The 14,667-nt window shown below is 55.5% G+C and overlaps 1 protein-coding gene across 2 annotated transcripts in view; it reads right to left on the reverse strand.

The window, feature by feature from the left end:
- The window catches only part of PNOC (prepronociceptin), a 33,317-nt gene extending 19,574 nt beyond the window's left edge, over positions 1 to 13,743 (reverse strand). For both annotated transcript variants that reach the window (XM_077176462.1, XM_077176461.1), the window contains exons 1-2: positions 13,623 to 13,743; positions 893 to 1,029 (exon numbers count right to left, since the gene is read on the reverse strand). In XM_077176462.1, coding sequence (XP_077032577.1) covers positions 893 to 1,018 — 126 coding nt within the window. In that variant the 5' untranslated portion in view covers positions 1,019 to 1,029; positions 13,623 to 13,743. The remainder of the gene's footprint in view (positions 1 to 892; positions 1,030 to 13,622) is intronic.
- Between the last annotated feature and the right edge of the window lie 924 nt (positions 13,744 to 14,667).

A 14,667-nucleotide genomic window follows, 5' to 3' on the forward strand; every position in this document is an offset into this window, starting at 1 on the left:
CCTGATGTCCCCCAGGATGTCCCCAGCCCCCCAGGATGTCCCCAGGATGTCCCCAGGATGTCCCAGGGTGTCACTCACGAGCAGGTCGAGGCGGGTGGCGGTGTGGCAGGCGCTCGCAGTGCAGGCAGTCCCTGCAGTGTCCCCCGGGATGTCCCCAGCCCCAGGTGTCCCTGAGGATGTCCCCAGCCCCCCAGGTGTCCCCAGGTGTCCCCAGGATGTCCCAGGGTGTCACTCACGAGCAGGTCGAGGCGGGTGGCGGTGCAGCAGGCGCTCGCAGTGCAGGCAGTCCCTGCAGTGTCCCCCAGGATGTCCCCAGCCCCAGAGGTGACCCAGGTGTCACCCTCAGGATGTCCCCAGCCCCCCAGGTGACCCAGGTGTCCCCAGGTGTCCCCAGGGTGACAGGGGTGTCACTCACGAGCAGGTCGAGGCGGTGGCGGTGCGGCAGGCGCTTGCAGTGCAGGCAGTCCCTGCAGTGTCCCCCAGGATGTCCCCAGCCCCAGAGGTGACACTGGTGTCCCCCAGCCCCCCCAGGTGTCCCCAGGTGTCCCCAGCCCCCCCAGGTGTCCCCAGGATGTCCCCAGGATGTCCCAGGGTGTCACTCACGAGCAGGTCGAGGCGGTGGCGGTGCGGCAGGCGCTCGCAGTGCAGGCAGTCCCTGCAGTGTCCCCAGCCCCAGATGTGACCCTGATGTCACCCTCAGGATGTCCCCAGCCCCCCAGGTGACCCAGGTGTCCCCAGGATGTCCCAGGGTGTCACTCACGAGCAGGTCGAGGCGGTGGCGGTGCGGCAGGCGCTCGCAGTGCAGGCAGTCCCTGCTGTGTCCCCCAGGATGTCCCCAGCCCCCCCAGGATGTCCCCAGGATGTCCCCAGGATGTCCCAGGGTGTCACTCACGAGCAGGTCGAGGCGGTGGCGGTGCGGCAGGCGCTCGCAGTGCAGGCAGTCCCCCCGGCAGTCCCCACGCGCGCGGGCGCAGAGCCACAGCAGCAGCAGCAGCAGGTCCCAGAGCACGGCCCGCATGGTGACACCGCCTGCGGGGACACACGGGGACATCAGAACATCACAAAGAGACCCAAGAAATCCCAAAACATCCCAGAGCACGGCCCGCATGGTGACACTGCCTGTGGGGACACACGGGGACATCAGGACACAGGAAATCATAAAATAACCCAGCAAGGCCCCAAAACGTCCCAGAGCACGGCCCGCATGGTGACAGCAACGCCTGCGGGGACATGGGGACATCGGGACACTGAAAATGATAAAATAACTCAGCAATGCCCCAAAATGTCCCAGAGCACGGCCCACATGGTGACACCGCCTGCAGGGACACACGGGGACACCAAAACATCACAAAGAGACCCAAGAAATCCCAAAAAATCCCAGAGCATGTCCCTCATGGTGACACCGCCCGCCTGTGGAGACACGGGGACATTGGGACACAGGAAACCATAAAATAACCCAGCAATGCCCCAAAACGTCCCAGAGCACGGCCCGCATGGTGACACCGCCTGTGGGGACACACAGGGACATCGGGACACTGAAATGATAAAATAACCCAGCAATGCCCCAAAATGTCCCAGAGCACGGCCCGCATGGTGACACCGCCTGCGGGGACACACGGGGACATCGGGACACTGAAATGATAAAATAACCCAGCAATGCCCCAAAACGTCCCAGAGCACGGCCCTCATGGTGACAGCACCGCCTGCGGGGACACACGGGGACATCAGGACTCCAAAACATCACAAAGAGACCCAAGAAATCCCAAAAAAGTCCCAGAGCGTGACCCTCATGGTGAAAGCACCTGTGGGGACACACGGGGACATCAGGACACCAAAAAATCCCGTGAAATTAAAAAAAACCCAGAGCACGGCCCTCATGGTGACAGCACCGCCTGCGGGGACCCATGGGGACATCAGGACACTGAAAATCCAAAAGAGACCCAAGGAATCCCAGAAAGTCCCAGAGCACGGCCCTCATGGTGACAGCAATGCCCTGCAGGGACACGGGGACATCAGGACACAGGAAATCATAAAATAACTCAACAATCCCCCAAAAAGTCCCAGAGCACGGCCCTCATGGTAACACTGCTGTGCCTGAAGGGACATGGGGACATCAGGACACCAAAACATCACAAAGAGACCCAAGAAATCCCAAAAAATCCCAGAGCACGGCCCTCATGGTGACAGCAACGCCCTGTGGGGACACGGGGACATCAGGACACTAAAATATCACAAAGAGACCCAAGAAATCCCAAAAAATCCTGTGAAATTTAAAAAATCTCAAAGCACGGCCCTCATGGTGACAGCAACGCCCTGTGGGGACATGGGGACATTGGGACACAGGAAATCCAAAAGAGACCCAAGAAATCCCAAAAAATCCCAGAGCACGGCCCTCATGGTGACAGCAACGCCCTGCGGGGACATGGGGACATCAGGACACCAAAACATCCAAAAGAGACCCAAGAAATCCCAAAAAAATTCTGTGAAATTTAAAAAATCCCAGAGCGCGGCCCTCATGGTGACAGCAACGCCTGCAGGGACACGGCTGTCAAAAATCCCACAAAAAAATCACAAAATACCTCAGGAAGCCCCAAAAAAAAAAAAAAATCCCCCCAAAAAATCCCGCAAAATCCCATAAAAAAATGAATTCCACAAAATCAAAAAAAAATGCCATGAAATCCCCAAAAAAAGATCCCACAAAATCTCAAAAAAATCCCCTAAAAATCCTGTGGAATCCTAAAAAAAATGCTGTAAAATAAAATAAAAAAATATCCTGCAAAACCCTGGAAATTTCTGGGAAATCCCAAGAAATCCCAAAAAATCCCAAGAAATCCTGGGAAATCCCAAGAAATCCCAAAAAATCCCAGGAAATCCCAAAAAATCCCAAGAAATCCCAAAAAATCCCGGAAATCCCAAAAACTCCCAAGAAACTCCACAAAATTCCATAAAATCCTGGGAAATCCCAAAAAATCCCAAGAAATCCCGGGAAATCCCAAGAAATCCAAAAAAACCCTGCAAAATTCCATAAAATCCTGGGAAATCCCAAAAAATCGTGCAAAATCGGAAAAAATCCTGCGAAATTAAAAAAATCCTAAAAAACCCCAGGAAGCCCAAAAAAATCTCTGGAAATTGAAAAAAAAATCCCACAGAATCCCCCCAAAAAAAAGCCCCAAAAAATCCCCCAAAAGTCCTGAGGAATCCCCCAAAAAAATCCTGTGAAATGCCCCAAAAATCCTGCAAAACCCCCAAAAAATAACAAAAAAATCCCCAAAAAATCCCTCAAAATCCCCCCCAAAAAAAACCCCACGAAATCCCAAAAAAAATCCCACAAAATCCCAAAAAATCTGAGAAAATCTGAAAAAAAAAATCCTGCAAATTTCTGCAAAATCCCAAAAAATCCTGCGAAATCACAAAAAAATAAAATCACACAAAACCCCGCAAAATCACAAAAAAATCTCATGGAATCCCCCAAAAATCCTGCAAAACCCTACAAAATCCCAAAAAATGCTGCAAAATCCCAAAGACATTCCCCAAACCCCCTCAAAATCCCAAAAAACCCTGCAGAATCCTCAAAAATCCTGTGAAATCCCCAAAAAATCCCCAAACCGGTCGTGAAATCCCAAAAAATCCCATGAAGTCCCAAAAAATCCCGCAAATCCCCCCCCAAAAAAATCTGAAAAAATCCCCAAAAATAAAAAGAAATCCTGCGTAATCCCCACAAAATCCCCAAAAAATCCCCCAAAAGTTTCATTAAATCCCAAAAAATCCCCAAAAACCCCACAAAATCCCCCAAAAATCCTGCAAAACCCCACAAAATCCTGTCAAACCCCACAAATCCCTGCGAAATCCGGCAAAATCCAAAAAAATCCCGCAAAATCCCATGAAATCCTACAAAATCCTACCAAACCACAGAAAATGCCATGAAACCCTGTAAAACCCTGCAAAGCCATGCAAAATCCCACAAAACCCTGCAAAATCCCATGAAATCCCACAAAACCCTGCAAAATCCCATGAAATCCCACAAAATCCCCCAAAACCCTGCAAAATCCCATGAAATCCCACAAAATCCCACTAAACTCCACTCAATCCCACGAAATCCCATGAAACCCCACAAACGCCAAAAAAATCCCACAAACCCTGAAGGGCCCCGTAGGCAGAGGAGCCGATCCCAAAAGGCTGAGGGTGCCCCGGGTCAAACCCCACAAAACTCCGCAAAACCTCCCAAAAACCCTCAAAAAAACCCACAAAAAACCCCACAAAACCCTGTGAAATCCTACAAAACCCCCAAAAAACCCCACAAAACCCTGTGAAATCCCACAAAAACCCCACAAAACCCTGTGAAACCCCGCGAAGCCATGCAAAACCCCACAAAAATCCTGCAAAAACCCCACAAAAAAACCCCACAAAAATCCTGCAAAAACCCCACAAAAATCCTGCAAAAACCCCACAAAAACCCACAAAACCCCACAAAAAACCTCGCAAAACCCTGTGAAATCCCACAAAAAACCTCGCAAAACCTTGTGAAATCCCACAAACCCCCACAAAACCCCACAAACCCCAAGAATAATCCCACAAAACCCCACAAAAACCCCACAAAATCCGAAAAAAGGCCACAAACCCCGAACAGTCCCGCAGGGACAGGAGCTGGTCCCGGGATGGCTCTGGGCTCTCCTGGTCCCTGTCCTGGTCCCTGTCCCTGTCCCTGTCCCTTTCCTGGGCTGTCCCTGTCCCTTTCCAGGCTGTCCTGGTCCCTGTCCCTTTGCCGGCCCCTGTCCCTTTCCCAGTTCCTGTCCCGGTCCCTGTCCCTGTCCCAGTCCCTGTCCCTTTCCCGGTCCCAGTTCCTGTCCCGGTTCCTGTCCCTGTCCCTTTCCGGGCTGTCCCGGTCCCTTTCCCAGTTCCTGTCCCTTTCCTGGGCTGTCCCTGTCCCTTTCCAGGCTGTCCCGGTCCCTATCCCTTTCCCGGTCCCTGTCCCTTTCTGGGCTGTCCTGGTCCCTGTCCCTGTCCCTTTCCTGGTTCCTGTCCCGGTCCCTGTCCCTTTCCCGGTTCCTGTCCCTGTCCCGGTCCCTGTCCCTTTCCTGGTTCCTGGCCCAGTCCCTGTCCCTTTCCGGGCTGTCCCGGTCCCTGTCCCTTTCCCGGTCCCTGTCCCTGTCCCTTTCCTGGTTCCTGGCCCTTTCCCAGTCCCTGTCCCTTTCCAGGCTGTCCCTGTCTCTTTCCCGGCTGTCCCAGTCCCTTTCCCAGTCCCTTTCCTGGGCTATCCCAGTCCCTGTCCTTTTCCCGGTCCCTGTCCCTTTCCCAGTTCCTGTCCCAGTCCCTGTCCCTTTCCCGGGCTGTCCCAGTCCCTGTCCCTTTCCCAGTTCCTGTCCCTGTCCCTGTCCCTTTCCGGGCTGTCCCTGTCCCTTTCCCGGGCTGTCCCGGTCCCTGTCCCTTTCCCGGTCCCTTTCCAGGCTGTCCCTGTCCCTTTCCAGGCTGTCCCTGTCCCTTTCCGGGCTGTCCCTGTCCCTTTCCCGGCTGTCCCGGTTCCTGTCCCTGTCCCTGTCCCTGTCCCTTTCCGGGCTGTCCCTGTCCCTTTCCCGGGCTGTCCCCGGGGTTATTTGAGCCGGGACTGGCAGCGCATTCCCAGCTGTTCCCACCCGGGGACAATTCCCAGTCCCTGCTCCGGGCTGGCTCTGGGGACGTGCCAGCCCTGTCCCTGTCCCTGTCCCTGTCCCTGTCACTGTCCCTGTCCCTGTCCTGGGAGGGCCCAGCAGGGATTGCTGGAACGGGAGCGTGAGGCCTGGAGAATTCCCACAGAATTCCCACAGAATTCCCACAGAATTCCGTGTCCCAGCTGGCTTGGCCAACAGGTTTAGGGGACAATTCAGGGACGGGACAGAGGTGACAGAGATGGGGATGTGGCACCAGGGAAGGGGACAATGAGGGGACCAGGCAGAGGTGACAGAGATGGGGATGTGGCACCAGGGAAGGGGACAATGAGGGGACCAGGCAGAGGTGACAGAGATGGGGATGTGGCACCAGGGAAGGGGACAATGAGGGCACCAGAGAGAGGTGACAGAGATGAGCATGTGGCACCAGGTGTAGGGGACAATGAGGGGACCAGAGAGAGGTGACAGAGATGGGGATGTGGCACCGGGTGTAGGGGACAATGAGGGGACCAGAGAGAGGTGACAGAGAGGTGACAGAGATGGGGATGTGGCACCAGGTGTAGGGGACAATGAGGGGACCAGAGAGAGGTGACAGAGATGAGGATGTGGCACCAGGGAAGGGGACAATTCAGGGACCAGAGAGATGTGACGGAGATGGGGATGTGGCACCAGGGAAGGGGACAATGAGGGGACCAGAGAGAGGTGACACCAGACGTGGCACCGGGTGTAGGGGACAATTCAGGGACAAGCCAGAGGTGACAGAGACGGGGAAGTGGCACTGGGTATAGGGGACATCAGGGGACCAGAGAGAGGGGACAGACAGGGACAAGAGAGGAAGATGTGGCACCGGGTTTAGGGGACAATCCAGGGATCAGAGAGAGGTGACAGACATGGGGACATGGCACTGGATTGAGGGGACATTTCATGGTCCTAGAGATGGGGATGTGGCACTGGGTGTAGGGGACAATGAGGGGACCAGAGAGAGGTGACAGAGAGGTGACAGGATGGGGATGTGGCCACAGGTTTAGGGACAATCCAGGGATCAGACAGAGGTGACAGAGAGGGACAACAGAGGGAGATGTGGCACCAGGGAAGGGGACAATCCAGGGATCAGACAGAGGTGACAGAGAGGGACAGCAGAGGGAGATGTGGCACCAGGGAAGGGGACAATCCAGGGATCAGAGGTGACACAGATGGGGATGTGGTGCCGAGTTTAGGGGACAATAAAAGGACCAGGGAGAGGTGACAGAGAGGTGACAGGATGGGGATGTGGCACTGGGTTTAGGGACAATTCAGGGACCACACAGAGCTGACACAGAGGGACAACAGAGGGAGATGTGGCACCAGGAAAGTGACAGTGAAGGGACCAGGCAGAGGTGACAGAGAGGGACAGGATGGGGATGTGGCACCAGGTTTAGGGGACAGTCCAGGGACCAGTCAGAGGTGACACAGATGGGGATGTGGCACCAGGGGAAAGGGACAGTTAAAGGACCAGTCAGAGGTGACAGAGATGGGGATGTGGCACCAGGGAAGGGACAATTAAAGGACCAGTCAGAGGTGACAGAGATGGGGACATGGCACTGGGTTTAGGGGATAATTCAGGGGCCACACAGAGGTGACAGAGAGGGACAGGATGGGGATGTGGCACCAGGGATGGGGAAAAATCAGGGACCAGAGAGAGGTGACAGAGACAAGGACGTGGCACCAGGGGAGGGGACAATGAGGGCACCAGAGAGAGGTGACAGAGAGGGACAACAGGGGGAGATGTGGCACCAGGGAAAGGGAAAATGAAGGGACCAGAGAGAGGTGACAGAGAGCGGCAGACAGGGACAGAGAGGTGACAGAGATGGGGACATGGCACCAGGTTTAGCGGACGGTTCAGGGACAGCAGTGACAGAGATGAGGATGTGGCACCGGGGAAGGGGACAATGAGGGCACCAGAGAGGTGACACAGACGGGGATGTGACACTGGGGGTAGGGGACAGGTCACGGTCGAGGCAGAGGTGACAGGATGGAGACGTGGCACCAGGGGAGGGGACAATCCAGGGACCAGAGAGAGGGGACAGAGGTGACGCAGATGGGGATGGCACACCAGGGGAGGGGACAATTCACGGTCCAGGCAGGGGTGACAGAGCTGGGGATGTGGCACTGGGGGAGGGACAGTGAGGGGACCAGAGAGAAGGGACAGGAGGGGGATGTGGCAGCAGGGACCAGAGAGAGGGGACATGGCACTGGGGACAATGCAGGGAGCACACGGAGGGGACACAGAGAGGGACAACACAGGGAGATGTGGCACCGGGTTTAGGGGACAAGGAGGGGACCAGAGTGAGGTGACAGAAGGGACAGGATGGGGATGTGGCACCGGGTTTAGGGGACAATGAGGGGACCAGAGGGAGGTGACAGACAGGGACAGGATGGGGATGTGGCACCGGCTTTAGGGGACAATGAGGGGACCAGAGGGAGGTGACAGAGATGGGGATGTGGCACTGGGTTTAGGGGACAATTCAGGGGCCACACAGAGGTGACAGAGATAGGGATGTGGCACCGGGTTTAGGGGACAATGAGGGGATCAGAGGGAGGTGACAGAGATGGGGATGTGGCACCCAGGGGAGGGGACAATGAGGGTACTGGGCAGAGGTGACAGAGAGGGACAGAAAGGGACAGGATGGGGATGATGGCACCGGGTTTAGGGGACAATTCAGTGTCCAGACAGATGGGACAGAGATGGGGATGTGGCACCAGGGGAGGGGACAATCCAGGGACCAGAGAGAGGTGACAGAGGAGCACACAGAGGTGACAGAGAGGGACAGGGTGGGGATGTGGCACCGGGTTTAGGGGACAATTCAGGGACCAGAGAGAGGTGACAGGGACAGGGAGGGAGCTGTGGCACCGGGTTTAGGGGACAAGGAGGGGACCAGAGAGAGGTGACAGACAGGGACAGAGAGGGAGCTGTGGCACCGGGTTTAGGGTGAATTCAGGGACCAGACAGAGGGGACAAGGATGGGGATGTGGCACCAAATTTAGGGGACAATGAGGGGACCACAGAGAGGTGACAAGAGATGGTGGTGCCGGGTGTAGGGGACAATGAGGGGAGCAGGCAGAGGGGACAGAGATGGGGATGTGGCACCAGGGGAGGGGACAATGAGGGGACCAGAGAGAGGGGACAGAGGGGACAGAGATGGGGATGGCACACCAGGGGAGGGGACAATCCAGGGACCAGAGAGAGGGGACAGAGATGGGGATGTGGCACCAGGGGAGGGGACAATTCTGGGACCACAGAGAGGGGACAGAGGGGACAGAGATGGGGATGTGGCACCGGGTTTAGGAAACCATGAGGGGACAGAGATGGGGATGTGGCGCCGGGTTTAGGGACAATGCAGGGACCACACGGAGGTGACAGAGAGGGACAACAGAGGGAGACGTGGCACCGGGTTTAGGGGACCATGGGGGGACCAGAGAGAGGTGACAGAGGTGACAGAGATGGAGACATGGCACCAGGGATGGGGACAATCCAGGGACCGGAGAGAGGTGACAGACAAGGACAGGGTGGGGATGTGGCACCGGGCTTAGGGACAGGGACCACACAGAGGCGACAGAGAGGGACAACAGAGGGAGATGTGGCACCAGGGGAGGGGACAATGAGGGGAGCAGAGAGAGGTGACAGGGACAGGATGGGGATGTGACACAGGGAAGGGGACAATTAAAGGACAGAGAGGTGACAGAGGTGGGGATGTGGCACCGGGTTCAGGGGACAATGAGGGGACAGGAAGGGACAGAGAGGGACAACAGAGGGAGATGTGGCACCGGGTTTGGGCAGCCATGGGGGGACCAGAGAGAGGTGACAGAGAGGGACAGGATGGGGATGTGGCACTGGGTTTAGGAGACAATGAGGGGACCAGAGGGAGGTGACAGAGATGGGGATGTGGCACTGGGTTTAGGGGACAATGAGGGGACCAGAGGGAGGTGACAGAGAGGGACAGGATGGGGACACGGCTCCGGGTGTAAGGGACAATTCAGGGGCCAGGCAGAGGTGACAGTGGCGCCAGGTTCAGGGGACAATGGGGAGACCAGGCAGAGGGGACAGAGAGGTGACAGGACGGGGATGTGACAACAGGTTTGGGGGACAATGAGGGGACCAGAGTGAGAGGACAGACGGGGACAGAGCTGGGGACGTGGCACCGGCTTTGGGGACAATTAAAGGACCAGAGAGAGGGGACAGAGCTGAGAACGTGGCACCGGCTTTGGGGACAATTAAAGGACCAGGCAGAGGTGACAGCGGCTTTAGAGGATCCCGAATCCCCCTTGCCAGGGGTCCCTGCCGGCCGTGACGGTCCCCTCGGTCCCTTTTGTCCCCGCGGGCGGTGACGGTGACGGTGACGGTGGCGGCTGTCACCCTCCGGAGGGCCCGGGGACGCCGATAAGGAGCCGGCACCGGAGCTTTAATCTCGGGTGAGTCACAGCTCCCGGGAGAGGCCAAAAACCCCAAAAACCCCAAAAACCCCAAAAACCCCAAAAAGCCCCAAAACCCCCGGACGCGGCCACCGCCCGTGCCCGCGGCTCTGTCCCCGTGTCCCCAAGAGGCTCCGGGCGCGGCAGGTCCGGGCTCGGGATGGGGCGGGGGGCACCGGGAGCGGATCCCGCCCTGCGCAGCCCCCGCCCCGAAATTCAACCTGGGCGCTTTCAGGGCTTTTTTAGGGATTTTTTTTGGGGTGCTGGTGACGTCTCCAAGCCCTTTCCAGAGTTTCCCGGCCATAAATCCATTAAAAAAAAGGGATGTGTTTTTCCTTATTTCCCCCAATATTTGTTTTCCCTATTTTTTTCCCATTTCTCCCCGGTTTTTTCCTCATTCTTTGCCTTTTCCCCTTCATTTTTTCTCTCATTCTTTCCCTTTTCCCCTTCATTTTTTCTCTCATTCTTTCCCATTTTCCCAATTTTTTTCTCTCATTCTTTCCCATTTTCTCCCCATTTCTTTCTCGTTCTTTCCCATTTTCCCAACATTTTTTCTCTCATTCTTTCCCTTTTCCCCCCACCTTCTTTCTCCCATTCTTTCCCTTTTCCCCCCACCTTCTTTCTCTCATTCTTTCCCTTGTTCCTCACCTTTTTTCTCTCATTTTCTCCCATTTTCCCACCTTTTTTCTCTCATTTTTCCCCATTTCCCCTCTTTTTTCTCTCATTTTTCCCCTTTTCTCCCACATTTCTTTCTCACTCCTTCCCCTTTTCCCCCACATTTTTTCTCTCATTCTTTCCCTTTCTCCCTCGTTTTTTTCTTTCTCTCATTCTTTCCCATTTTCTCACCTTTTTCTTTCATTCTTCCCCTTCTCCCACATTTTCTCTCATTCTTTCCCTTTTCTTCCCATTTCTTTCTCATTCTTTCCCCTTTTCCCCCACATTTTTTCTCTCATTCTTTCCCATTTTCCCCCCCTCATTTTTTCCCATTTTCCCACCTTTCCCCCCCTCATTCTTTCCCATTTTCTCCCCTCATTCTTTCCCTTTTTCCCATTTTTCCCTCCCCTCATTCTTTCCCATTTTCCCACCTTTTCCCCCCTCATTCTTTCCCATTTTCTCCCCTCATTCTTTCCCTTTTTCCCACTTTTCCCTCCCCTCATTCTTTCCCATTTTCCCACCTTTTCCCCCCCTCATTTTCCCCATTTTCCCACCTTTTCCCCCCCTCATTCTTTCCCATTTTCCCACATTTCCCCCCTCATTCTTTCCCATTTCCTCACATTTCCCCCCCTCATTCTTTCCCTTTTTCCCACCTCTCAATTTCCCCATTTTCCCACCTTTTCCCCCCTCATTCTTTCCCTTTTCTTCCCATTTCTTTCTCATTCTTTCCCCTTTTCCCCCACATTTTTTCTCTCATTCTTTCCCCATTTCCCCCCCTCATTTTTTCCCATTTTCCCACCTTTCCCCCCCTCATTCTTTCCCATTTTCCCCCCTCATTTTTTCCCATTTTCCCACCATTTCCTCCCCTCATTTTCCCCATTTCCCCACCTTTTCCCCCCTCATTCTTTCCCATTTTCCCACCTTTTCCCCCTCATTCTTTCCCATTTTCCCACATTTCCCTCCCCTCATTCTTTCCCATTTCCTGCCTCATTCTTTCCCATTTTCCCACCTTTTTCCCCCCTCATTCTTTCCCATTTCCCCACATTTCCCTCCCCTCATTCTTTCCCATTTCCCCCCCTCATTCTTCCCCATTTTCCCACTTTTCCCCCCCTCATTCTTTCCCATTTTCCCACCTTTCCCCCCTCATTCTTTCCCCTTTCCCCCCCTCATTCTTTCCCATTTTCCCACCTTTTCCCCCCTCATTCTTTCCCTTTTCCCCCCCCTCATTCTTTCCCATTTCCCCACATTTTTCCCTCATTCTTTTCCCTTTTTTTCCCCTCTGGAAAGCCCAACCCGGGCCCTCTTTCCCGCAGGATCCTCGGGCCGGTCCCGCTCCCCTGCTGCCGTCACAGCCACCCCCACGCCACCTCCCGGACCCAAAATCCTCCTTTTCCTCCCCAAAAAAACCCAACCCCGTCCACCCCGAGGCTGAAAATCCGAGCTTTTTTCGTGGTTTTTTTTTTCCCCATGCGGTTGGAATCACCCTCATTCATTTCGGTGGAGAATAATAAATAAATAAAATCAAAAAATAAATGAGTTCGGGTTGGGTTTTTTTTTCTTTTCTGTCGTTTTTTCAGATGGAAATGCAGCTCGGGGCGGGTTTATCCATCAGGACGAGCGGTTTTTGATGGGATGAGGTGGGAAAATCCATTGTGGGAGCCGCGGGAACGGGAATGAAACGGCGGGAGAGGCGCTGGAAGGGGCAGCAGGTGCTGCCTCAGATGGGATTTTATCCGCTCCATTTGAGGCCATTCCCAGCCCCTCTTCCCGTGGGATTTTCCCGCATTTGGGATGGCCCTGAACGCCCCAAAAAAGCAGCTCCGTTTCGGGATCATCCCGCAGCAAAAACATCCCAAAAATCCCCCTTTTTTTTTTTTTTTCCCTTATTTTTTTCCAGCCAAGGCCTGATCCAGAGGTGGCCGCGAAGAATCCGTGGGAAGGAGGAAAAGCTTTTCCCAATTAAAATAAAAATTAAAAAATCAAATTATTGTCCAAGAGTGTCCCCCCGCCAGCACCGCTAAACCCCTGCCCGGCTCCCCCAAATCCCGGCGGATTTTTTTTGGGGAGATTTCATGGAAAATTCGGAGGGATTTGGGAATGATGGAGAGGAGGAAGGGGGGGGTGGCGGTTCCAGATTTTTTTTTCCCTCGGCGGAAAAATCAGCGCTGCCTTTTCGCGGTGCCCCTCAATCAGGTAATTGGCCATAATTGGCCAAAATGAGGCGCCGCGGTGTGACTGGAAAGGCAGATGGGAGCCGGGAAAAGGCTGCTCGGAGCTGGAAAAAATAATCGGGAATAACAAATTTTTTTTTTTCCCTCCCAGTCCTCATCTCCTCATCCTCAGCCGCTCCTTTCCTGTTTTTTGGGGAGGAAAAACCGAACAAAGCGCCGAAAAATAATTTAAAAAAAAAAGGAAATAAAAAAAAAAAAACCCCACACGCTCGTCCTTTTTTATTGTGATTTTTTGGGGGTGGCTCAGCCGGGAATATCCCGAGGAAGTCGCGACTGGAAGGGAAAGGAGCGGGAATGCGGGATGGGCAAAATCGTGGCGTGGCTGCTCCCCCTAATAAAAAATAAAAAATCCCCAAAAAATAAAAATTTCCCGCGGAGCCCCCGGCTCCGGGCAGGCCCCGCCGCCTCTTGTTGCGTCCCCGCGGCTCCACGCGCTCAATTTTGGGGCTGGAGAGCGAAACTTTTGCTCCGCCGGGAGAGCGGCACCGGCTCCGTCCGGGGGCAGAGCTCGGGGGGACCCTCGAGGGGTCCGGCCGTGGGTGAAAGGGGGGGAAAAAAAGGCAGGAAAAGCTGGGAAAAATAAAAAATAAAAATCAAAGTGTTGGGGAAAGCGAGGCGGGGAGGGAGGGGAGGGACGGGTTCCTACCTGAGCTGCGCTGAGGCGGCGGCGGCGGCGGCGGCGGCTCCGCTCCCTCCGCTCCCAGCCTGGCCCGGCCCCGGCGGAGCCGCTCGCGGTTTTATGGCCCGGATCGCACCCCCCGCCCCGGCCACGTGCGCGGCTGAGCCCACCCCCGGCGCTGGGACGGACAGACAGACAGACACACAGACAGAGAGACAGAGAGACAGAACGAGAGACAGAGAGACAGACAGGCAGAGAGACCGGGCTGAGCCCACCCCCGGCGCTGGGACGGACGGACAGACAGAGAGAGAGAGACAGAGAGACAGAGAGACAGAACGAGAGACAGAGAGACAGACAGAGAGACAGACCGGGCTGAGCCCACCCCCGGCGCTGGGACCGACAGACAGAGAGAGAGACAGACAGAGAGACAGACAGACAGACAGAGAGACAGAGAGACAGACAGAGAGACCGGGCTGAGCCCACCCCCGGCGCTGGGACGGACGGACGGACAGACAGAGAGACAGGCAGAGAGACAGAGAGACCGGGCTGAGCCCACCCCCGGCGCTGGGACCGACAGACAGACAGACAGACAGGCAGAGAGACAGGCAGAGAGACAGGCAGACAGACCGGGCTGAGCCCACCCCCGGCGCTGGGACGGACGGACAGACAGACAGAGAGACAGAGAGACAGAGAGACAGAACGAGAGACAGAGAGACAGACAGAGAGACCGGGCTGAGCCCACCCCCGGCGCTGGGACGGACGGACAGACAGAGAGAGAGAGACAGAGAGACAGAGAGACAGAACGAGAGACAGAGAGACAGACAGAGAGACAGACCGGGCTGAGCCCACCCCCGGCGCTGGGACCGACAGACAGAGAGAGAGACAGACAGAGAGACAGACAGACAGACAGAGAGACAGAGAGACAGACAGAGAGACCGGGCTGAGCCCACCCCCGGCGCTGGGACGGACGGACGGACAGACAGAGAGACAGGCAGAGAGACAGAGAGACCGGGCTGAGCCCACCCCCGGCGCTGGGACCGACAGACAGACAGACAGACAGGCAGAGAGACAG

Source organism: Agelaius phoeniceus, chromosome 3, assembly GCF_051311805.1.
Source record: "Agelaius phoeniceus isolate bAgePho1 chromosome 3, bAgePho1.hap1, whole genome shotgun sequence".
Lineage (NCBI taxonomy): Eukaryota > Metazoa > Chordata > Aves > Passeriformes > Icteridae > Agelaius > Agelaius phoeniceus.